The sequence below is a fragment of the Quercus robur genome, chromosome 3 (assembly GCF_932294415.1).
Source record: "Quercus robur chromosome 3, dhQueRobu3.1, whole genome shotgun sequence".
NCBI classification, from domain to species: Eukaryota; Viridiplantae; Streptophyta; class Magnoliopsida; order Fagales; family Fagaceae; genus Quercus; species Quercus robur.
In genome coordinates, this window is record NC_065536.1 from 66,306,623 (window position 1) to 66,332,259 (window position 25,637).

Below are 25,637 nucleotides of genomic sequence, written 5' to 3' on the forward strand. Positions count from 1 at the left end.
AATGTATGTGACATTGTGTTGGATTTGCCAGTTTCTGGATGCGATGCCAAGCTTAAAGATTTAATGGATGAAGGGAAGCCTGAGAATTGGAAGGCTGCTAATCCTTTTCAGCCAAATGAAGCTATGGATCTTGACACATTGGCATCTTTTCTGGATTTAGAAGATACATAGATTAGCCGAAAGTAAACAAGATACATAACTAGGCCCATTATCTTCATAAATAATTTAGTGCCCATTGTTATTAGCATTTTCTTATGTTGTGGGTTAGTATAGTCATCTATGTGTATCTAATTAAATCATGAATAGTTGGAGTGTATTTTGCTTGGCATCCGTTGAACCCAATAATGGATAATGCTCTCCACATGTTAATATTAGACATTTTTCAGTTGCAAATGTATTGGTTTGACCCATTAAAACCCAATACATTAATACTCTCATATACCAAATATATAATACACACTCACATATATGCACTATATATTGTGTTAGTGGCATTGTTACCCAACTATGTGTTTGTGATTGCAAATGAAGAGGTGTAATTCACCTTCGTCACACAAACACGACCATTCTTGACATTGTACGAACTTGTGGCTTCTTCCTCTCATTCTCATGGCGAGTTTCTCATCAGTTGTGTTATGTCTACCTACAATTTTTTAAAATAAATATATACTAGTGATATTTGAGAGTTTGGTAAATTGTTTTTAGTTTTCACCCCTTTTTGTTCTTTGGATGTTTTAATTCCTTTGCATTTTTGGTATGTGGATCTTGGTTGAAAATTTTCAACCATTGCTTCATGTGTTGTCATGTATGAGTAGTGGATTGTATGTCTATATTGTATTTATTGAATAAACATATAGAGTGACACACTTTTGGCTATAGAGTGACACGTTTACTAACACTAACACACCCCATTAGATGTTAACAACTTCATAAGCCACCCATCAATACAGACATTAGAAACACCACCAGTAGTACTTCTAGGGGTTCTTTTGCTTTTTATTTTTATTTTTAAATAAAATCTGCTCAAAGAAGCCATCAATGAGCACCCCTTTTTCCAATGGATAAATAATAAAAGGAAAGTTATACTCCACAACCCGTCAGCTAAGGCTGACAGAGCCATGGAGTAGGGGGCAGTTGACAAGGATGTTTTTAGGAAGAAATAAAGAAGCTGACGAATCCATTGAGCTTGTCAGCTTCATATGTGTGTGAAGTAGTGCAGAATTGACAACGCCATAAGTCGACGACATCACCTCAATACTCGACGGTATCTAGGTGAGATGACGGGGATTCCCAGGCCGACGAGAAGAGAGAAGCTGACGGAAGTAAAAGAAGCCAATGGGAATAAAGAGCATGACGAATCCAGCATGGCCTTACTTGACCCCCACGGATATCTATACAAAGACATATCTTGCACCCTACGATTGACCCTAATCAAGGGAATCCCTATAAGGAAAGGATCCTGCCAATTACGTGCATTTATAAGGATCTTCCCTACAAGGAAAGACCCTCTCCACCAAGAAACAAATGCCTGCTCTATGCTACTATAAGAACCCCATAACCTTCACAAACCAATGTACGCATAATTTATCCCAGCTCTGGCATTTTACATATGCCTTTTCCACAGTAGGGGCAACTACAACCGGCTCTTTGGCCTTCATAAACTTCACTTCTTTGGAGATGTTCACAGTTGTACTACTTTCTCCGGTGTATCCTAATCCGATTTTGTCGGATAAGGTCTTTTGAGAGGAAAGGACATCATCAAGTTTCTTTGTGGATACTCGCTCTACCTTGGCATTTGCTTGAACCACCTCAAGCTCAAGGAATTTCACCTTGGTGTAAGCTTCGGTTAGCTCGCCATTTAGCGTCTCTATCTCACACTTGGCCTCCTTATATCTCACTAGGAGACTTCTATAGTCCTTAGCTTTCTTCATCTTTTTCACAGCTGCCTTGACCACCCTTGCATATTCTCCCGATTTTTTAAGGAGTGAATTGTAGTTTTCTTGAAGACCAGTTGTATCTTCATCTTCTTCAGCATCTGATTCTTCTACAATTCCCATGGATTCCTCATCATTATGCTCCCCAAGTTCTTCCACATGCAAATTCAAGTCCTCTGAAGACTCAACATGAGCAACAGTCATGAATGTTGAGAAATTCCCTTCTTCATCACAGCTATCCTCCGAATCAGAGGTGGAGGAATCTGAGTCACTGAGAGTGGTGGCATATGTCTTACCCTTCGATCTCAAGTAATTAGGACATTCCTTTTTGAAATGACCATGTCCATTACATTCAAAACAAGTGACTCCTTGAGTAGATTGGGACTCCTTCCCTTCTCTCCTTTTGAAGTCGTTCTTCTCCTTTCCGGAACTCATGAATTTCCCTTTATCACCAAATTTCTCACTGTTCTTGAACTTTAGAAATTTGCGAAAATTCTTTGCAAGGTAGGCAACATCCTTTTCGACTATATCCTCATCCGATGAACCGTGAGCTTCTACCCTTTCATTTATCGTCTTAAGAGCAAGTGATTTGCTCTTTCTTTGATTTGGTAATGAAAGCTCATACGTTTGGAGAGAACTAATCAGCTCTTGGACTTTGATTTCATCAAGGTCCTTGCTCTCATCAATTGCAGTCACCTTTGCACGGAAGCTCTTCGACAATGAATGAAGAATTTTTCGTACAACTTTTGAGTCCTCCGTTTTCTTTCCCAAGTTAAATTTGACCACTTCATTCAGCTTGTTATTAAAAGAGTCAAAAGACTTATCCTCACTTATTCTCAGCTTCTCAAACCGAGTGGTTAGCATTTGTAACTTGGTGTCTTTAACTTTCTTTGTACCCTCATAAGTGGTCTCCAAAATCTGCCATGCTTCCTTGGCAACAGTGATATGAGAAATCTGATGGAACTCATCTAGGGACATACCACAAAAAATTGCGTTAAGTGCTTTACTATTAGCATTAGACACAGCGAGGGCTGCTTTATCCCAAGTGGATTTGGCTGCCTCAGGCCTTGTCCATCCTATATCAACAGCATCCCAAACGGATTCATCAATAGAACATAAAAATGCTCTCATTTGTACCTTCCAAAAAGCATAGTTGCTACCATCAAAATATGGAGGTGCATTTAGGGATTGAGACCGGTCCATCCCAATATGGGGTTAAGGATCACACTCAGGTAATGAAACCAATATAAGTGAACCCGCTCTGATACCAAATGAATGTTCAATTAGTGTATAAAACACCTTGAACGTTTAAACCCCCAATTTACAAATTACCAATTTAAGCTTAATATCAAACAATTAATGTGCGGAATATGAACATAAGCTTAATACATAATTTATAAACAATCTAAACAAAATAAAATCACATTCACAACAGAAATTGATGGCAAAGATTAAGGGAAGAGAGATGCAAACACAAGGACAACACACGATATGTTATCGAAGAGGAAACCGAAGCCCTCGGCGTAAAACCTCTCCGCCACCCTCCAAGCAGTAAATAATCCACTAAAGAATGTAGTTGGGATACATGAACAGCAGAAGATCCTCCAAGCCTAATCTACCCAGTGTACCTAAGCCCTCCAAGCTCCTACTCCAACGAGGTTACGCCGAACCTATTTCTTCTTTAACTTACCGGATTCCGCTACTGACCATAGCATCAACCAATATGAAATTGGTCCCTTCTTAACTGCTTCCCAAAGCACCAAACATTTTTCTCACAGATATGGGTATGGTGAGAAAAGATTTTGGAAATGTACCTCTCAAGGATGTAACAATGGAGAGGAAGAGAGTAGAGGAATTTGAAGAGTTTCTATGTGAAGATTGGGGATGAGTCAATCTTGTTTTTCTCTAGGGTTTCTCTTTGGAAGCTCTCTACGTTTCAGGGTATAAGGGGTATATATACTAGGGTGAGAAAGAAATGAGAAGAGTCAGGTTTTTCAAAACAGAGCTAGCTGGCGGCTTGGCCTCGCGACTTGACTGAGTCGTGAGGTAACTGAATAGCTAGTCTGTACTTTTTGTCCTGTAGTACTCCAGCTGGCATGACGTTTCAACTTCTGGCATGCTTGGCACGTGTGCAACTTTTGACGACTTGCAAGCTGCAAGCCACCCGCTAGATCCAGTCGCGAATCCCTGTTTCTTTGCACAATCTTGAGAATTTCTTCACACTCTCACACACACTACCCTTACATAATTCCCACCTAAATACAAGGTTACTAATTGCTAAAATACAAGCAAATTTGGCACGAAATAAAGCTAACAAGATGGTTGATAAAATTCAACCTTACAAGTGTTAACATCAGAATTTTTACCTTTATCTATCCTGCCTTCAACTCTTCATTATTCCTTTTAAATTGAGGAATATAAAAATCTTTTTTCTTTTGAGTTAGACTCAACAACAAGTTTGGCACTAGTTAACTTTTCAACTTCAATTTTAAATTCAACTAGTTGCTCTTCCAAACTCTTAATTTTATCCACCTGAAATGAAATTTGATTTTTAAAATTCTCATTCAAATTATTGGCTTCATCCAATTTTGCAATCAAATCATCATTTTCAAGCTTGACCTTTTTAAATTTAGTTTTTAATTTTGTAGAACTTTTAAGAGATCTCATACAAAAATTTTAAAGCTTACAATAGGCATCTTGAATATCATCATCATTATTCAACACAAGATCATGTAAATCAAGACAATCAAGAGTTTCCATGACAACAGGGGTCAATGGATCACACAACAATGATTAAAACCTAATCAGAATGTGCCCGCTTTGATACCACTTGTTGGGTTAAAATGAATTGACCTCTTGCAAATTAATTAATTACCCAAGTTGATTAATTTGATTAATTAGATCAAATTACATGTAATAGTGTGGTAGAACAAACAAATCACCAATTATACTAAATGCAGCAGAAAATAAATTTGACACGAGTGATTTGTTTACAAATGGGGAAAACCAACGAGGTAAAACCCCATCGGGTGATTTTAAGGTCACCACTCCCAAGAATCTACTATTATCAATCACAAGTGGTTACAAGTATAAGGAATCTTACCAAATCTTTTGGCCTAACCCGAAATACCAACTTACAGTTGAACCCTTACCCCAATATCCAATTGGACTTATATTGTAGCAGTAATCTTTCCATTCAATGCACGAATCTCAGTACATGACTGACCAATGATGCACGGATCACAATACGTGACTAACTTCTTTACACGAATCCCAGTATGTGACTAACTCCACATCAACCCTTTGATTGATGTAGTTGATTTACAGCAGTTTCACATAGAAACACCAATAAGATCTTCAATGATGGTGTGAGAGACTTTGTTTGGTTATAGAACCCAAAAACGTACAAGAAACGCAGCAATAACTCTTTCTTCTATAAGAGGATGCTAGGATTTCAAAAAGAAAACCTTATGAAGCTCTCTAGGGTAAAGTTTTTCTTTTTCCACTTCCTTGTTTAAATGGGAGCTTAATGGGTTCTCCTATTCCAAATAGGTATACACAAACCTTGGGCTTTCCTAGTCTAATAAGTATTATACAAACTCATAAACAAATAGCCTTCTAGAATAAAAACGTTGCTGGTTATAGTCTAAATCCTGTAAGCTCGATAGATCGAGACATGTGTCAAGCTTTAATGAATCTCAATAGATCAAGCTTTTGTCAAGGAGGTATCGAGACTTGCAGATTGCACTTTTCTTGAACAATTCTTGAGTAATCTTTATGTTTTCAATGTAACCACTTGTAATGATCATCTTGAACCTACTTAGATTTACCCAAATACAAATAAAGTGTGTTTTGTCATAGAATTTGTCAATTACATAAAATATGTCCCTAACAAAGCACATTCAAAAATTTAGAACACAGTTAGACTTTCCAAAAAAATATCCCAACTAATTAAGAAGCCCTTCTAAAGAAAAATTATTACGTACCTCTTTTTTCTGTTGCTCATACTCATGCATTAATATTTCTACCATCCTTCGATCGAACCATTGAACTTGGGAATGGGATAGCAACACATGACATTTGATAATAAATATGATGATCTTAGTCACATACTCCTATACTCATAAAGACTAATAATTTAGAAGATTATAACATGACTATTCACAAATAGTTGTATCCATTTTTCAAGCAGAAAATTTGACTATTCACAATAATCTCAAAGTGAAACCCATAACCTAATTACCTTTATGACTTGGATCACAAACCAAATCGAGACATCACAGCAAGAAACATGCCCCTATCTACAACCATCATTACAAGTAATTATTTGTATTTCGAGAGAAATGTTATGTCATTTCACATAATTCTACATCCCCTTAATTAAATTAGTGTATAACTCAACATTTATGTGAGAGGAGATAGCATTGCTATTGGGGTATTGAATAATTTTTCAACCATTATTGGACAGCCCTCATTGTCTAGCCCACCACAGTAGCTGAAACAAAAATAAATAGGGAAAATAATGTTACACAATCACTATTGCATATTTCCTTTGAAATCTTGTTTTCATTTTAGTTAAAATTGTGAAGTGGTAAAATAATGTATTGATAATACAATTTCTCCATTTTAATTGAAATTGTATTTAAAAAAAAAAATACAATTTCAATCAAGGATGAAACCGGGATTCAAACTTAGGAGGAGTCGAAGTTCTTTGTTCAAAAATTAAAAAAAAAAATTCAAATATCAATACTAGAGGTTGACAAAGTTGCATTATAATCAAGAGTTTTGTAAGTCAATTGACAAGATTTAATATTTTCAAGGTCTAACTAATGTGTAGATGAAACGATCAATATGTGGCATAGGAGTTGTATCTATGGCTATAAGGGTGGAGTCATTTGAGAGGGACATATAGCTCTCAAGTGAGAGGGAGAAATTTGGTAAAGGTTATTGGGTTTTTGTGATCTTTTTTACTAAGATTTGTAATTGATTTATTGTTATTGTTTTTGCTTAGACTGAATTTATGATTTGTCCAAAGATTTTCTTATTATTTGGATATGTGCATTTTTTTTTTATAGATTTTTCTTGTTATCTATTTGTTGGATTTCTTGGGTCAGTTTGTAAATTTTTTGGGGAAGGGGCCAAGTATATAAATTTAAGAGCTAGAATTAAAATTCTTTTTATTAATATATATACTAGTATATTTATTTTCAAAGGTTGGGGGGGGGGGGGGGGGGGGGGGGGGGGCATGGCCCCCCTCAGCCCTTTAGTAGTTCCGTCCCTGATTTCAATTTACGTGGCTGTGTATATGCAGTGAGTCTGCAATATTAGTAAGTGATAATCACTACCCAAATAAATAATTGATGTTAAAAAATAAATTATCTTTCTAAATTGTTAGAAACCTTTTAAATTGTTAAATCACACCTTTTATAAATTGTTTGGGACATAAAGGGCCGGCTGTACGTGTGTTACTCCTTGCTAAGGTAGGAGTTCTATCTTAAAATTAAAAATAATGTTAGAGATAAAACACTTAAGCAAATCAAACTGTTATTGCCTTATTGGTAAATAATAAAGTAGTGTTCGAGTTTAATTAAGTAAAAACTCTCACCTAATTAACCTTAACCGACTTTATTTATTTGCTTTCTTAAAAAAAAGGACTTTACCGATTTACTTTTGGTAACCGACCTTCAGAATATATATATATATATATACACGTACTATACGCATGCTTTCTATACCTACAGTTCTACACACTAGAGCAGAGTTTTGCATCAGAAACCGAGAACGATAACAACAATGGCTGCAATGTTCCCTATGGGTTTTAGATTTCGTCCCACAGAAGAAGAGTTGGTGAGGTCTTACCTTTACCCAAAAGTAACAGGAACACAAACCCAAGGGGTGGTAGGTCTTAATTTAGCCGACCTACTTGATGACTCAGCAATTTAAGAGAAGAAAATCTAATTAAAAAAAAAAAAAAATTCCATATGATATATGATTAGAGCTTGATGAATTTGCACTGTCCCGAGAGAGTAATGTGGAAGCTATAGAGTAAAGAGATTTGACATTGCAATTGCATATCAATTTCTTTTTTTTGGTGGATGGTTAACATTTTAATTTTGGTTTTTCCTTTTCTTTAATAATTTATTTTGGACTCTTTGTCATGGAAGTAAACACTCACTAATCATCACAGATCGTATTCGTAATTGTTAGAATTATTTGAATAACTTTTGTAACCCTTTTTCTTCTCTCTTGCGCATTATTTTTATGTTATTGTTGTGAATATATCTAATTGTTTTGTGTTATTATTGTAACTAGTGTGTAGTCCTGTACATATGCACGAGTACAATTAAAAATAATCACAATTATACGGTTCAAATTATACATTTTTTTATTATAAAAAATGTTCAAATTATACATGGTATTAGCTTATATTTTTTTTAAACCATACATTTCTAAAATATGTAATGGTTTATAATTATATATATATATATATATATATGATTTAATGTTCAATTGGTTTTAGACTCTTTGGTTTTTGCACCCAATAATTTACTTGCCACAAAAATTAAAAATTTAGAGATGATCACGTGGCGGAAAATTTGACTCTAATTAAAATCCAATTTAGATCTAATTGTATTTGGATTCTTTAAGATTTTTACACTCAATAATTCACTTGACACAAAATTAAAAATTAAATGAGACACGTGGCGCAAAATTGAGAATCCTATTAAAATCTAATTAAATTTTCTCTAAGCTTTGACTAAAAATATATATTAGTATGTAACCCGTATTTACGCATGATACTATCTCTCAAATCAAATGGAGATAGGTGCATGAGATTGTTTAGCTTAATTACAGTTTATTGCGTTCAATACATTCACATACAAAATATCTAAATAGAAATAGTATAAAAAATATACATATTAGTTTAAAGAAAAAATAACAACAAAAATATAAACAATTTAATTTGTATGAAAAGCTAACAAAAGCAAAATCCAATTATGATTCTAATTGAATTTTTCCTAAACTTTGTTACATATATATATATATATATATTACATACTTAGTAATGAACGGTATATAGTCATAGTATATTACATAAAAGACTTATAAATTTAAATTTTTTTAGTTATACAAAAAAAAAAAAAAAAAAAAAAACTCATAAATATAAAATCATTCAAACTCTCTCTTCCTCTAATTTTATATATAGAGTTAGATATATAATTAGATTTTTTATGGCTTATTTATATTGGAGTTTTCATTTTCATACACACACATATATTATGTGGATTTTTAAGGGTAGTGTCTATTTGTGATTTGAGTTTATCTTGACACAATAGTTTCCCCCCCCCCCCCCCCCTCAACTCAAAATTCCTAGTTCCGCCACTAAATACAAAGATGTACGTGGTTCGGTCTAAGGCCTATCAAGATTGTGAGATTACAAAGGTTGTGTTAGGTTTTATGAATCCCATTAATTGTTATTTCTCTTGAGTCTGTCATCGAAAAATCCAATTAATATTCTCCTATTTGATATGATACATTCGAAATCTAATTGGACATATTTGTTGTTTGATCTAGAGTATGATTTGGAAGAGATTTAGAATGCCTTCTAAGTCTACAAATTACCAAATCTCCTGTTTGCACGCACGCACGCACGCACATTAAGAAAATATAGAAAGAAAAAGAAGATATATGAGACACAAATAAAGAAATAGACAAACAATATCAAGAATGTAACTTTAAACCAAACCCTAGATAATATTCATAGATAAATAATAATAATACTAATAATAATAATAATATAGGAAAAACACACAAGAGAATTAAGAAAATAATATTAAAATAGAAAGAAAAAGAAGATATATGAGACACAAATAAAGAAATAGACAAACAATATCAAGAATGTAACTTTAAACCAAACCCTAGATAATATTCATAGATAAAAAATAATAATACTAATAATAATAATATAGGAAAAAGAAAAGAAAAGAAAAGAAGATATATGAGACACAAATACAAACGAAGAAAAAGAAAAATAGTATGTCAAGAAATTTTTTTTTTTTTAAAGAAAAGTATGTTAAGAAACTAAACTTAAACCAAACCCAAAGGTTTTTAAAAGCAAGAAAAATTATTAATCAAATATACTTTAATATGTCAAGAATATAATTTTTTTTTTTAGAAACGTCACTTAAAATTGTCGCTTTAGCTCTAAAATAAGTTATACCTAAACTCTATATTTACAAGTTTTCTAAAAAGGAAAGACCTACAAATTTTAATCTTAATCGGTTAAACTATTTACAAACATATGAGAAATGACCTCATTTAAAATTGAACCCACCTCACTTAAAATTGAACATGGCTCACTTTAAATTATCACTTTATTTCTAATATTGCATATTTAAGAGTTTTCTATAAAGAAAAGGAAATTAGAGATGGTTAGTGTACCTTAGCGTGTTGTAGTAAGGACTCATCAAGGCTAATCTCATGCAATATCCATCGAAAGCGGTTGTTGTTGTCATCGTCGTCGTTGGACTTGGACTTGTCGTTCTTGACGCTGTTTTTCTCATAATAGTAAGTCTTTTTGATTCCGATTCTTTTTCTTTCGTTTTGGTCGGCACAGTAAAAAATATTGCTGGAATTACCATCGCCTTTCCCACAACCTTTGCCAACGCTTCTCTTGCAACGGTTGGACTTGGGAGAGACCCTCTTCAATCTTGTGAAGAAGAACATCTCTTCTTTGTTCCTTATACAGTTATTAGCTCTTTCCATCTTCTCCCAAATCTGCCATGGTTCTTCAGTGCCGTAAAGATCGCATTCAGGGATTACTTCAGGGCATTTACAGTTGGAAATTTCCGTGGCCTTGGGATGAAGATAATGAATCACTTGCACTTCGTCTAGTGGATCAAACACGAACCCGCCTGGCCATTCAGGCGTCCACGAGGATGAACATGATAATGCAGCTGCCATTATTGTTTGATTCTTGCTCGATGTGTTTCTACAAATGTGCTTTGTGTGAGCGTAGGATTGGTTTAACATGGTATTTATAATTATATATATATATTTATATTTTTGCCACTCCGGTCCTTTTCTGTACGGATACGGATTCCTTGCCAAAAAAAGAAAAAGAAAATGACACTTGAGGCAGCCCTAAATCTTAACTGACTTTAATTAGAGTTAGAAAGTATACTATTAGTCACATATCCCATAACACAAACCCTTAAACCTAAAATATATTAATTCATTATTAAATCTTTTTAGTATTATTAAATATATTTAAGCATTTATTTTTTTTGGATCTTGCTTGAGCCTTCTTTGAAGGAATCTTTTGCATGGAGAATGTTTTCCGCAAATGCTATGGTAAACTTTCTCTTTCTTTCCTTTATTAATTAGGGTTACTCAGTTTTGTTTATTTGCTTTTGAAATCTTCATATTTATTGTCTTTGCAAACTATATATATAAGATCTAAATTATTTCTTTTTGAAATTTTAGAATTAAAATTTTTTTAAGGAAAAGAATTTAAAATAATTAATAGGAGGATTTAAATAATATGTTATAGCCCTGAGAAGAAGTTAGATATCATTTATGGTAGAATTATTCTTATTATTTTCTTTGTAGATAGTATTTTTGTTTTTCTTTTTGGCCCTATTTCTTGGTTTTAATGTTTAAGATTATGTTCTTGCATAAACTCAATATTGTTAGATATATTCACAACAATAACACAAATTAGTATAATGCTTAAGAGAATACAAACTGCTTATTAATTGACAAGTATAATTACTTCAAAATCAATACATAATCTGCATTTGCTTACATCTCATGAAATTTAACTCTCTAAACTTTCTAAACTAAATGCTTCCCTATCTCATTCAACCAAATACATATCTTGAACTCCAAAAATCTTTTGTTTAACAAAAAAAAAAATGCATAAACGATGCATTCGACTGGGAAATGAACCCATAAAGGTCAACATATTTTGCAATCTATCACATTGGTTTCTGAAGTCAAATTATTCAAATAAACCACAAAACGGACCCCAAAAAAAAAAAGATTGATTTTTATAAACTGGACTTATATTGATTATTTTGTTGCTTACCCAATACAATTTGCGATCTGCAATCTTTTTATTATTATTATTTATTTATTCAGATCTCACTCAATAGCTACGTTTATTAAACAAGATGTTGGTTGGTTTCTTGGATTCTATTAATTACATCCACGTAAATTTTACTAACAGATGTAATTTATGTTTAAATGATAGAATTTTATATTTAAATTTATTAATTCCCCATTATTAAACAGGCTCTAGAATTTTCAATTAATAAGCTTCTAGCTTGTACATAGTTTTTAACTTACTGATCAACAGATCGTCATATGGTTTATGGGTCACATCCATTCAAATTTATTTATTTTTATAAAGAAAATCCATATCTAATTCAATTTTTTAATTATAGCTACAGAAATCAATTAATTTTTCTTAATTCTTACCTTTATAAAGTAAAATTACATTTACAAGAACATAATGAGCTGGTCTTTTAGATAGAAAAAGAAGAATAAATATCCTCTCTCTCTCTCTCTCTCTCTCTCTCTCTCTCTCTCTCTCTATATATATATATATATATACACATATATAAAATTTCTTTGAGAATAAAAGATATCACTTCTAAAGAAAATTTATGATCAACAGATTGACATATGGTTTACGGGTCACATCCATTCAAATTTATTTTTTTAATTTTTTTAAAGAAAATCCATATCTAATTCAATTTCTTAATTATAGCTACAGACATTCTTCTTAATTCTTACCTTTATAAAGTAAAATTACATTCACAACAACAAAATGAGCTCGTCTTTTAGATAGAAAAAGAAGAATAAATAACCTCTCTCTCTCTCTCTCTCTCTCTCTCTCTCATTTCTTTGAGAATAAAACATATCATTTCTATCTAATAAAATTAGAGACACATAAAAAGAAAGAAAAGTAAAATACAATTTTGATTCTTAAAATTAATCATAACATATAAAAAAAGTTGATGGCAAAGTTTTAATTGGATAAATATGAAAATTAGAGGACTGAAATGAACAAAAGCAAAGTTAGAGTACTGAAATGGAATCTAAAGAAACTTAGAGGGTTAGTTTTGGATTTTATCCTTTTTTTCATCCCTAAACTTTAAAAATTCATTTTTCATCCTCAAATAACTATTGAAAAATTCATTTTTTGTCACTAAATTATTGAAAATATTCTACTTTTGGACCTTAAACTTTACCTAAAGTTTTTTTTTTCTCTGTTCTTAAAATATTGAAAATTTTATTTTATTTTTCCTATTTCTCTCTCCAAATTATTTAAAAAAAAAAAAAAAAACTTTTTAAAGATTAAGAAGAAAAACAAACTTTTGATAAGGTTGAGAGACTAAAATAATATTTTACCCATGAAAGAAACATACGAAGTTATTGTAAGTCAAAAAGGTTCTAATGATATTCTACTATATGGATGAGTTTTTTAAAAAGGAAAGAAAAAGAAAGAAGTAAATTAGAGATGGTTAATTAGTATATATCTTTTTTTTTTTTTTTTGGTTGTGATGATTTTGTCAAGGCTAATTAAGCTCATGCAAGATTCAGCGCATGGATGGAGCCATTCATTGACTGCCCCCTAATTTTAAAAAAAATATATATATATAATTTTATAACTATATATTTAGGTATTAATTTTAGTAACTTTGTTCAATAAAATTACATTTTGTCCCCCTTATTAACTATTATAAGAGAAATGCTACAGTTACAAATTTTTTTACAAGATTTTTATAGACTATTGAGGTTGCAAATTTTTACTGGTTTGTGTCTAAATCCATAACTTATATCACTTTTTTACTTACTAATAACTACTAATCACAACAAAAATTTGTAAAAAAATTTGTAGATCTAGTATTTTCCTCCTTTTAAAGTCCATGAAAAACTTTATAGATCTAAAATCTAAAAAAAATTATACAAACCCAAAATATTAGCCCAACAACAAAAAATACCAATAGGCAATAGCAAAGCTAAATTTTTTTTTTTTTTTTTTTTTTTGAGACTAATCAACCAATTTTACCAAAAACAAACAACTTAGCCCTTTAAAAAAATTTAAACAAAAAAAATTTGTCATTACCAACAAAAGACACTCTACACACACATAAAAAAATAATAATAATAAAAGAAAACCTTTGCCGACTAAGCAATGAGCCAAAAGCCGAAACCACTGCATATATTTAACAATAAAACCGCCCTCCTAACTCCAAGTCCTGGCTTCATCCTTGATTCAGCGCTAGTGGTGGTAGTTGAACTTGAAATTGTTGATGTATCGTGGGTGAGATATGGTTCTTCTTGTAACATAACGTAAGTCTTTTTGGGTACTCCAATTCTTTCCCTATCAAAAATATCACTGGAACTACCATCACCTCTTCAAACTTGTGAATAAAACATCTTCTTCCAACAATTTAATTTATAAAGGGTTCAAAACATGTTTAATTAATTTTGAATATTTGTGAAACTTTTTAAATATTATTATAAACCTAGAAAACTAGAATTATGAAGTTTTTGTAATAAAAGAGTATTACATAAATAATTTTTTTTTAAAGAAAACTTTTTCTGATAACATGAGTGATTAGGATAATAACTTATTTGTTAGCTTCTTTTTCTCAATTTATTTAGACACAAACTTTTAAAATTTCATTAAAAAAAATTAAAGATATAAAGAGGATAACAATTAACATACTAACTTCATGTCAATAAATACAATTTAGCTAACGAGAAAAATTCTTATTTTATGTATGTGTGAATGACGACCGTATGTTGCATCACATTATTCAAGTACTTAGATAAGGATCATTTTACAAACAAATAGTTGGTATTTTATATAACATTTATTCATAATAATTAGTATTTTAAGTAAAATTTGTTTATAATGTCATTCTCGATTAATAAAAGAAAACATACTCTTTATCACTTTGAAATGGTGGAGGAAACCACAGATTAATAACACCTTGCATTCACACGGCCACTGTACAAAATTTCTATCATCTTTAGATACAGAATTTAGTAACAATGGGCGTTTAAATTTCCTAATTATGTTATTTTTTGTAATCCATTTTTGCAATCCAATTTTTCTATATATAAAAATGGATCTTCCTATATGTTTGAAATCAATACCCAACCAAAAGTATACTTTAAAAAATCATGAATTTTATCTTGGTTTTCTCGCTCTTTCCCTCTATGTAATTCTCTCTCTTATGTTCTTTGCTATAGAGTTTTTTTACTACCATAAATAAATTCACAATTTTTGCCACTCCTCTCTTACGCAACAGATTGTGATTGGTTGTCTGTTACTTTCATATAAACTCACTATTTTTTCTCTACTAATTACACTCATTCATATAAAGAATTGTAACAAAAGTTGTACAATTTTTTGCTTTATTGTCCAATATGCTTGCTTTTGGTGCTCCAAATCATTTGTTCGCATGATTTAAATTTTGCATGTCTATGTTTGGGTTCTTTTCAGAATGTTTAGAAAAGCACCCGATTAGTAATCTGCATCATGTGGTGTACTAGTGTCTCTTTCTTTCTTTTTCTTTTTTTTCAATCTTTGCACGGTGGGGATTGACAGCCATAACTGTTTATGATGATCTTAATGTTTCTGGTGCAGATCAATCCCTCAACGTCAATAGCTTGTTCGATGCGACAACTCACCAATGGGATAAAGGACCGTTCAAATCCTTGTTCTATAACTCCACCCGAGATGACATTTTGGGTATCAAACTCGGAAACGCTGCCTCCCGGGATAAACTCTATTGGAAGGAAAATAAGCAAAAACTCTTCTCGGTACCAGCTGGCTCTCCGCCTACATAGTCCATCCTTGGGAGAGCATTCCCTCGCTCATCAAGATAGAAGTCTTTGGAAGAAATTGTGGTTGCTGCACACTCCACCAAAGGTTCTAAATTTCCTATGGAGGTATTGACCCAAATTTAGATGCTCAAGTAGAATTTGGAACATTCCAAAAACTTGGGGATCTGACTACAAGACGACAAGTAGCAGTCTGATACAAGAGGGGCAATGATTACATGATCACTATGGAATGCTAGAAACCGATTTCCCTTTTAGCACGTTCAAACTCACTCCACTGTCATTCTAAAAGGGGCAACTTCGTTACTCGAAAAATACCAACGGCTGACCTTGGCAGGGTCCCATCTATGAGCTTTGGTCTCTCCCTCTTTTGTTATATATATATATATATATATATATTTTTTTTTTTTTTTTCTGTTTTAGTTGCTTCTCATAGGGTTGCATGCATGCCACTGTGTTGGCTTTCCTTGTACAACCTCCAACTGTAGGAACGTGTATTCTGTTTTCCTCTTTTCAATATAATTCTATCGTTTGAATTCAAAAAAAATATATATATATATATATATTCCTTTTTGAAAATTTAAAATTTAAAATATTTAATCAGGGTTTAAATAATATGTTATAGCCCCCTAAGTAGAAGTTAGATATCACTGATGGCAGAATCATTCTTATTATTTTCTTTATAGAAATGATAGTATTTTTGGTTTTTTTTCCCCCTATTCTTGGTTTTTAATGTTTTAAGATTATGTTCCTGACCCATAAATATATATATATATATATATATATGTATGTATCTTCTTCTTCTTTTTTTTCTATATTATTTTCTTGATTGTGAATATTATTTAGGGTTTGTTTTAAGGTTGCGTTCTCGGCATTGTTTGTTGATTTATTATTTGTGTCTTGTATGTATCTTCTTTTTCTTTCTTTTTGATTTTTACGTTATTTTTTTATTCTCACTATTATTTTTTGGTGTAGATGGAAGATTTAGTAATTTGCAGAAAAAATATTTATACGTTATTTTTATTTTATTACTAAATTGTATCTGATGATTTAGATGATCCTATTGTTTCAAAAATTAAATTTTATAATATCAAAAGTAACAAATTAAAATATGAAGTTTGCATATAAATTAATGGCTTAATTTATTATTATTTGAAATCTTTTAATTTATAATCTTTGCAATCTATAAGGACTAATTTTTTTCTTGTAAGAAATTTTAGAATTTAATTTGTTATCCCTTCTGATTATAGGGTTTATATGTATTTTTTCTTACCCTCTTGACATATTGTTTTCTTTAACATATATCTTCTTTTGGTTTTTTCCTATATTATTTTCTTGATTATGACTATTATCTAGGGTTTGGATTAAGGTTATGAGCTTGACATTGTTATATTTTTATTTTGCAAATAAAAGATCTGATAGTTTGTCGGAAATGAGCGACAACCTCAGATACAGATGTGTCAAGTCTAGCTACAGATTTGAAGTTAGATTATTGGATAGATTCAGAAGAAATATCATTTGATCCCCCAATTTCATTTGGTAGAAAATTTTATAATTTATATTGAAAATGAAAACTTTCAAGTTCACTATGGAGATTGTAAAGATAAACTTTGTTCTATAAATTTTATTATCCATTTCTTTGAAGGCTTCATTGCCCCCTTACTCAACTTCAAGTCACAATTTCAATGTAAAAAAAAAAAAGTGTATACAATTGTGAGCAACAACCAATGTGAAATAAAGATGGCCTATTATTAAAACAATCAAAACTTAGTAATAATCACATTAAATTATTTTGAAACGATCAAAACTTAGTAATAATCACATTAAATTATTTTGAGCCAGACTTAGGTACAGTACTTAGGTACTGTTCCTTAGATTCCCCTTTTAAGTTTTGTCCAATTATTTTATATGCTATGTACACTTTTTTTGGGGGGTGTGCAGCCCAATAGGTTGATAACTATTGACTTGTCATTGGCTTATTTTACTTATTTATCTTTAAGTTAAATGCTGTGAATAATAATTACGATAAGAGATATAGCATGATAAATCTAAAGGTGCCCCTTCTTTGCTTTGTAAAGAGCTTAAAGCTATATATGTTTTTTTTTTTTTTTTTTTAATATTTTTATGGGCTAAAATAAATCTATATGTGTTGTTGATTCACATATTATTGACTCATTACTTTCTGAAATAGATTGAATCCTATATATATATATATATATATATATAGCCATGAATTGATGAAGAAGCTAAGGGAGTGCTAAGCTTTATTAGCGATTAGAGGGGAAAATTTTTTGTATGAGTAGATTGTATAAATAAATTGAATATATATGGGGAAAAACTATACAAAGGGTGCACTTGTATGGAATTCTATACCATGAAATATGTTGCAATATGTTTGTATGAATGATAGATAATTAAGAGAGAGAGAAAATTCAATGCTTACTTTTATTAGAAATAATGATTTTGAAACATACAAGACTATTCACCATATACACAAACAAAAATATACATCACTGATTTAAGCGAAATTTGAAATTATCCGCCTCATACTATATAAATTCGTTTAAAATTAAATGGCGTAAATCCATAAATAATATATATTATTGCTAATCCTTTTTTACGGGTTTTTTTTCTTTTTTTTTTTCCAGTCTGAAAACATAGAACATTCAATAATTTTCATTCTCAAAAATGAAGCTCACAATGAGTTTTCACCCAAATTCTTACGGTCTCACCTCACCTCCATATGTGCTGTAAAGAAATGTAATCTTAATTGAATGGGGTTATTATGATATATGCCTATATAGATTAGGAATAATTATACATTTCATATGGGTTAAAACTTAGGACCAATTATTTTTGTATTGTACCTTAGATTCACCAATTAAATTCAACAATGTAACAGTATTTAATTATTTATTAATGCAGCATATTTAAAAAAAAACAATTAAATTAATTAAATTATGTGATTTATTAATCAATGCAACTACATAGTGAAATCAATTGAGAATCTAAGATACAACACATAAGAAGTTGTAACCAAGTTTTATCTTTTCATATGATCAACCAATTTCCCGCATCATAGCCACACATCATAACATCATAAACATATAAAATGGAAGTGAAACTAATTTGAAGTGAAAGAAAGGAAGAAAAAAAATATATGATGCATATTGTTATGTCCTGCAACTTACCAATTCAGATTGACGAAGTCTAAAGTTTAAATAATTATCCGATTATATATTAGGATATTCTTTTAGATTCTATTTAGTTTTTTTTAATTTTCAATTTGTATTTAAATAGGAGTTGGTTCCTATTCTTTTAGGATTAGATTGTGATGAAATTATCTCATCCTTGACTATTTATATACCTTGAATACATTAAATGCATTAATCACAATCAAGTAGAAAATTAACCAAAAAATCTATTTTTTCCTCAAGTTCAGGAGGTTAGTCACCTTGAATTGATCAATAATTTATCTTTTTTTTTTTATTTTATCCCAATTCACAACACATATTATAAAGATCAAAATAAGAGGAGGTAAGGAGGGGAGGGGGTTATTGGTTGAAATAAAGAACACTATGCAATTCACTTATTTTATTTTGAAAAGAAAAATATAAAAACGTAGAAACAAAGATTAAAGTTACAGGTATTGGCAGTGTCTAAATCAACCACTGCATGCTAACAGAGAAACATTAAGAATTTGATTGCAATTTTTCTTTACTATACTCATCAACCTCGCCCCAATTTGTGTCTTTTTAAAGAGATGACTGAGAATTCTGTAGTTGAATATTGGGAATGACAGTGACACTGTACATGGCCATTTTTGCATCTCAACCAACCAACAGCATATGTCTTCTATCTTCACAACTGTGTCAACTATTTTACAATTTATGTTTTATACAATTTCCAGACAATGACTTCCCCAACTGCACACTTATTTTCTATGTCCTGATGATGCCATAAGAACTCCGACAGCTACAACAAACATAAACAACATGCTGACAAGAAGTATATACGTTTTTCGTGATGATCTCCGATACTCTCCAAAGATAAGTATGCCCCAAAAGGTGCTCACAAGTGGAAGTGCCTGTGTATCACCGCAAATTGATATGAGCATTGAGAATTTGGTAAACATGCATGTGTGATAGGTACACGTCTCTAAGCAGTTGTATGTTAGTAAAAAATGTCATATAATTATCAGTATCATAATTGTATGTAACAATATGTATCCACATACTGACTTGTATAAGTAATAAAGCTAACCTGAACAGCATCTGCTGCTGCATATCCTGCTGCTTCACCTCCCATAAATTGAAGACCATTTCCAAACCCGCACAAGAACCCAGCCAAAAAGGCCCAGCCTCGGCCATTCCAGTCTGACAAGTAAGCCTTAAGGGATGATTTGGGTAAGTTTAGTATAGGGCGGTAAAGGAAGATGATATTTAGAACGATGCCAACCACAAAACAGGAAACTGAGAAGTAGAAAAATGCAGTATAGACAGACAAGTGAGGGACCCCTTCCTTTAAAGTGTGCCATTGATCATTTGTTGCCAAATTGAACGCTGGAGAGAATAGAGAGAAGCAAATTCCAGCAAAGAATGTTATGGCCAGTCCAATTATAGTGCTCTTACCAAACACCTGCAATTAGAATATTATAACCAGTAAATCCAAAGATATTTTGTCTATGGATGCAGGAAATTCATTCTAAAAAGCAAGGGGTGGGCCACTAGTTAGATGTAGGTTCAGTGCAGTCATCATCCATAACTTCATGTATAATGGGACCAAATTGAATATGTGTGCGTTGGAAGGTATAAATGAAAATACCATAATTCTAGATTAAAATTTTAAAACTATCCGTAATCAATCAAAACTGCCAACCTTAATTGATCTTCTGTTCTCAAGTTCTATGAGGAAACCTGCAGTTCCAGCTCTGGCCTTGTCTGCAGAACTGCTTCCATTTTCGACATCACTCTCTCTAACTACTTATGTCCCATGTTGGAGAGAGAGAGTTAACAGTTTTATTGAATGAAGGAATCCCAAAGCTAGAAAACTAAGAGTCTAGAGAGTTACCATCGTTTGTAAGTGTTTCTTTAGAAGTGGAAAAACCTGTACCTCTGTCAAAAGGTTCAATTGTAGAAGCATTAGTGTTATATAATCCATAATGCGTAAGAAGGAAGAAAAGATTTCCTGATGCAATTGAAATTTTACTAAAACATGACCTTAACCTAACAAACTCATAGCAAGGAAAATCTTAGAGAGAACAAAGATTAGTTGAAAAACAACCATCAAGATAAGCATTAAGAAAGAAAATTAACAGCTGCACTTCCTTTCAAGAAAACAGAACATACTTCTCAACAAATTTATTGTCTCCCCAAACGGAAAAATAAAAGGCTTCTTTCATTTAGAGGTTTTTGTACTTTTTTTTAATGCATTATTGGCAGCTGCTTATCATAAATTGGGCTGTCCCTAGGCTTCTTATTCATGTAGTCCCATGCAGTTGCTTCATTATTCATTAACATAGCACAATGTAACAACTGTATTCTTCTTCTGAAGTTTTCTATGGGAACAAATACAGGCAAAAGGAAATAACAGAAGAGAATGGAAAATGAACCACACAGAAAGGTACGAGTTTGAAAATTAATTCAGATTTAAGATTCAATGAGCAATTTAGCCGATTTTCACTAATCAACTAAGCAGCCCTTATTATCAACAAAAGAAACCTTTAATGAAAATCAGAACATTTTCATTTTTAACTATGAAGGTTAGAGGTATACTCAGTGGACAAACTTTTGAGCTTTTCCTTATTGTCAGCTGCATTGGATGTATGAACAAAAGAGCCAAGACAAACCGCAATCAAGAAGCAACCAACACCAGGGAAAAGAATATCAGCTCTGTTGATTTTATCATCTAAAAAGTAATTCATGGTTGTGCCTGTTACAATCAGAACAAATACAATACTGAAAAATTACTATCTTGCCAAGGTTTTACTTCATCCTTTTCAAAATGCATTTCCACACACAAATGCATACACAAATTGGGGTTTTGTGTTTATTTGTATGTACATGTGCATGTTCATTTGCCTGTGTATGTTAAGAGAGAGAGAGAGAGAGAGAGAGACCTATAACAACAGTTAAGCTTGAAGAAATCACTTCTGTCACTGATAAACCAACTAAAGCCCAACTATATTGTGTAGACAGATTACCAACGCTGAGCACCACCCCACCCGCCATTGCAAATAAAACAGAGGGCCAGTTATCCTGCATCAAGGACCCCAGAAGAATTATGAATCACTTTTAACTGATACAATGCCATTGCAACAAGATTCATGGTCATGTATGCAGCATAAAACCCCCTTAGAAGATTCAAAACTACTTCCATTTGAAAAAAAGCACAATTGAGATTTGTAATGCTACATAATTAAAACTAGATGAGGGACTAGGACGCTAGTTTACTCAAAAGTGAACAACCTACTAGAGATTGAACCATTTAAGCAAACATCATCCCCAAGCCACAAAGCGAACTCAGCATCCAATGACATTTCATTCAGCACCCTTAAGGAACTTATATGCATTTTCATCTCCAACAAGCGTCTCAATGGTATCCCAGCATCCACAAATATTTAAAATGTTTTCCTAGATTTGATAAGTAAACATGTTCAGAAATCAAACTGCCAAAATTTAATTGCCTAAATACTAGAAAATCTAGAACATACGGCTTCTCAGTCAGTCTCCAACATCATTTACTGAAAACTATGGTTGAGTCTTTTCACCTCTTTCTCATGGGCAATAGTCATATGTTAGTTCACAAGAGGCGAGATAATGTTCAAGCAGTCTGGACATCTTGAAACCAGGCCAAACTGCTAGTCTTTGACGGCAAATTTGTTGCTATCATATATAATAATTGTTCTCACAATCATAGATGTAGGAATTTCTCATATAATCAATTATTTCCCTCAGGAAATGATTATGCAATTCTTGTCTCAAAAGGTTTGCAACTATCAAGATTAATGACAAAGCTTTACACTAAATAAAGACATACAGTTTCCTTATCGTAGAAACTAGGCATATCTTACTTTATTTCACCACCTACATAAGGGTTTTGTTGAATAGTATATAAAGAATGGACCAAAAATTACAACCACTAAACAGACAATAAGAAACTTATAGATAGCTGTTGCACTCTGCATTTACATATACAGTGCAAAAAAGATGGAGAGAGAGAGAGAGAGAGGAAATGACACCCAAGAGCACTATTTGAATTCTACTCAGAACACAACTATACTATTCTTCCTTTTTTATTTATATACCTCCGAACTTTCAGATGGTTTCTGCCTATCTAGAAAAGTATTCAAACGTGGGCTATCAATCGATTTCCAATAGGCTGCTCCCATTTAATTGTCCTCAGTTAATTGGTCATAGTTACAGTTGAACAAAATTTTACAGTCATTAAGGTTCCTGATCCACATAAGGATGGAAATTTTTGTTTTCATTTTTTTCCCATATACTGGTGTTAGGTGGTACACGTGCCTATGGCCAAACAATGAGAAAAGGTCTTAACACCTTGTGCAGTGGTCTCATCTAATGAAATGTCATTGGATATATGCCCATGGTTGTAGTTGCTCAGTTCCTCAATATAGGTCGATAATTCTAGTTCTGGCATTTAACCACAGTGGGAGCCAATAAAATGGGCTGAGTTCTAATTAAACATATGCCTAATTTAAAGAACAGCTAGACGGTAATAATAGAAGTTGTACCAGAAAATAGTGTACATTAGTCACAGAAAACAGAGCTCTATCATACTGTTTCAATCTGCATCAAGCAATGTATCTGTTTTATTCATGCTTATATTTGTGGTGTTCTTTCCAATTTTGGAAATGAAATTGTTATACCAATAAAGATCTACCAAATTGTTTCAATCTGCATTGAAGAATCTATCATGCTTATATTTGTGGTGTTTTTTCCAATTTTGGAAATGAAATTGTTATACCAATAAAGCTCTACCAAATTGTTTCAATCTGCATTGAAGAATCTATCTATTTTATTAATGCTTATATTGGTATAAGTATAACAACTTCAATTCCCCAAATGGAAAGAACACCAGCTTTCATATACAAAGGGAACTCACCTGAGAAAGTTGAGTAAAAAAATTTGGTGCAGTAGGCGTGCCCTTGCCTATCTCCCCAAATGTCAAAGCAATAATGACAGCAGCCAAGAGATTAGTGATCGAGTAGTCAAGATAAGTATGTTGAGGAAGACGACCTCGCCTTTCTAGGAGAGTCATAACAGCAGGCCATGTGCCCAAGAATAACAAGGCAAGCAACATGCACACAATGGCACCTCCTTTGCTCTCCACCACATACATTTTTAAACTCCAGGAGATAATCCTCTGACTTTGAGGTAATAGATTAAGCAAGGGTGATATACCAGAAAAATCCTGCAAAGGAGTAAATAAAACATGATATAAGTTCACTTGCTCCAAAAACCTGAAATGCAATGATGCCACTAAAGGACAAAAGAAAAGCATTCACTATCAATGTCCTGATTGATTGCCTAAGGCTAAGGAGCACATACATCACACTGACAAACTTGGGTCTAATAAAGCTCAGCATACATAAGTGGGAAATAAAATGAATCTTCACACAGAGGAAATAGGAGACAAGGGGTGAGCTCAAAACCACAGATTCAGAAGATTTGACTAATGGCTACTTTTCATCATATTCAGGAAAAGAAGAAGACCAAAACAACACTCCTCGAATGGAGAAATGGGTAAAAATTAACAAACTTTGGTTTAATAAAGCTTAGCATACATGAGTGGGAAACAAAATGAATCTTCACAGAAAGGAAAGGAGAGACAAAGGATGAGCTCAAAACCATAGATTCAAAAGCTTTTGCTAATTGCTGCTGCTCATCAAATTCAAGAAAAGAAGAACACAAAACTCCCCCAATGGAGAAATGGGTGAAATTCTGTTAGTCAAAGGCTCCCTAAAACACTATATTGAACAAAATAACAAGCAAAATATTAGTTGCAATGGAATGGTATTAGTGCGAGAGTAATCAGAAAAACATACCATTACAGAGGAAAACCCAATTCTCAGATTACAAATTTACAAAACTTTCGAAACTCAATTGTTCTTATCATTCACCATTCACCAATCCCAAAAAACAATGGAAGATAAGTAATAAAAAAACACCCGCAAACACACACAAAGACTTAAGTTTTGACTAAGCGTCTAACCATCAACAATGAGAGTCAGAAAAAAAACCCACCTACCAATCAAATACGGATGCAAAAGCCACTATTTTTTGGGACACCAAGAGATTCCCACACACATCACAGTCACAACTAAAAACCGCAGAATCTTTTTCCCAAAAGCTGGGATTACCTTACAAATATGGAAGTGTCCCCTCAACAGTGAAAAACAAACTGCTTTATGTGACACATGGTTTCATAAGTGTCAGAAATGGAAGAAGAAGGACAAAGAGAGTAGCTGAGTTGCTAAAAGCACATAGAAACCAAAGCAAAAAGGAAGTTGATCCGGTAAGTAACAAATAGTTGAAAATGTAGGCCGTTTCAGTTGGAATCTAGAATATATATACACACACACCGACACACCTATGATGTTATTGTCTTCTTATTGCTTTCCACGTTGCGTCCTTTTTGGCACTTCTAAATTTCTTAATTTCTAATAAGGAAAGAGTTGCGCCGGAACACGCCTTAGTAAAATTTGTTATTGTTGGTGTTTTTAGAGTATTTGCTAATGAAGTTTTGATATTAGTTGTTTATTAAAAAAAAAAGTTCTGATATTAGTTTTATGAAAAATATAAAAAAGTTCTTGAA

The 25,637-nt window shown here is 32.2% G+C and overlaps 1 protein-coding gene across 20 annotated transcripts in view; it reads right to left on the minus strand.

Annotated features, from left to right (window-relative positions):
* LOC126718979 (ureide permease 1-like) overlaps window positions 1-25,368 on the minus strand; it is a 164,049-nt gene extending 138,681 nt beyond the window's left edge. For 2 of the 20 annotated variants that reach the window (XM_050421428.1, XM_050421420.1), the window contains exons 1-5: window positions 24,868-25,010; window positions 23,925-24,233; window positions 21,919-22,057; window positions 21,575-21,731; window positions 20,871-20,914 (exon numbers count right to left, since the gene is read on the minus strand). In XM_050421428.1, the coding sequence (XP_050277385.1) occupies window positions 20,871-20,914; window positions 21,575-21,731; window positions 21,919-22,057; window positions 23,925-24,233; window positions 24,868-24,870 (652 nt within the window). In that variant the 5' untranslated portion in view covers window positions 24,871-25,010. Of the gene's footprint in view, window positions 1-19,367; window positions 19,888-20,063; window positions 20,439-20,678; window positions 20,783-20,870; window positions 20,915-21,574; window positions 21,732-21,918; window positions 22,058-23,924; window positions 24,234-24,606; window positions 24,701-24,867; window positions 25,029-25,066 lie in introns of those variants that run through there. The other 18 variants (XM_050421434.1, XM_050421432.1, XM_050421433.1 and 15 more) reach the window with 18 other exon arrangements.
* Window positions 25,369-25,637: the final 269 nt, after the last annotated feature.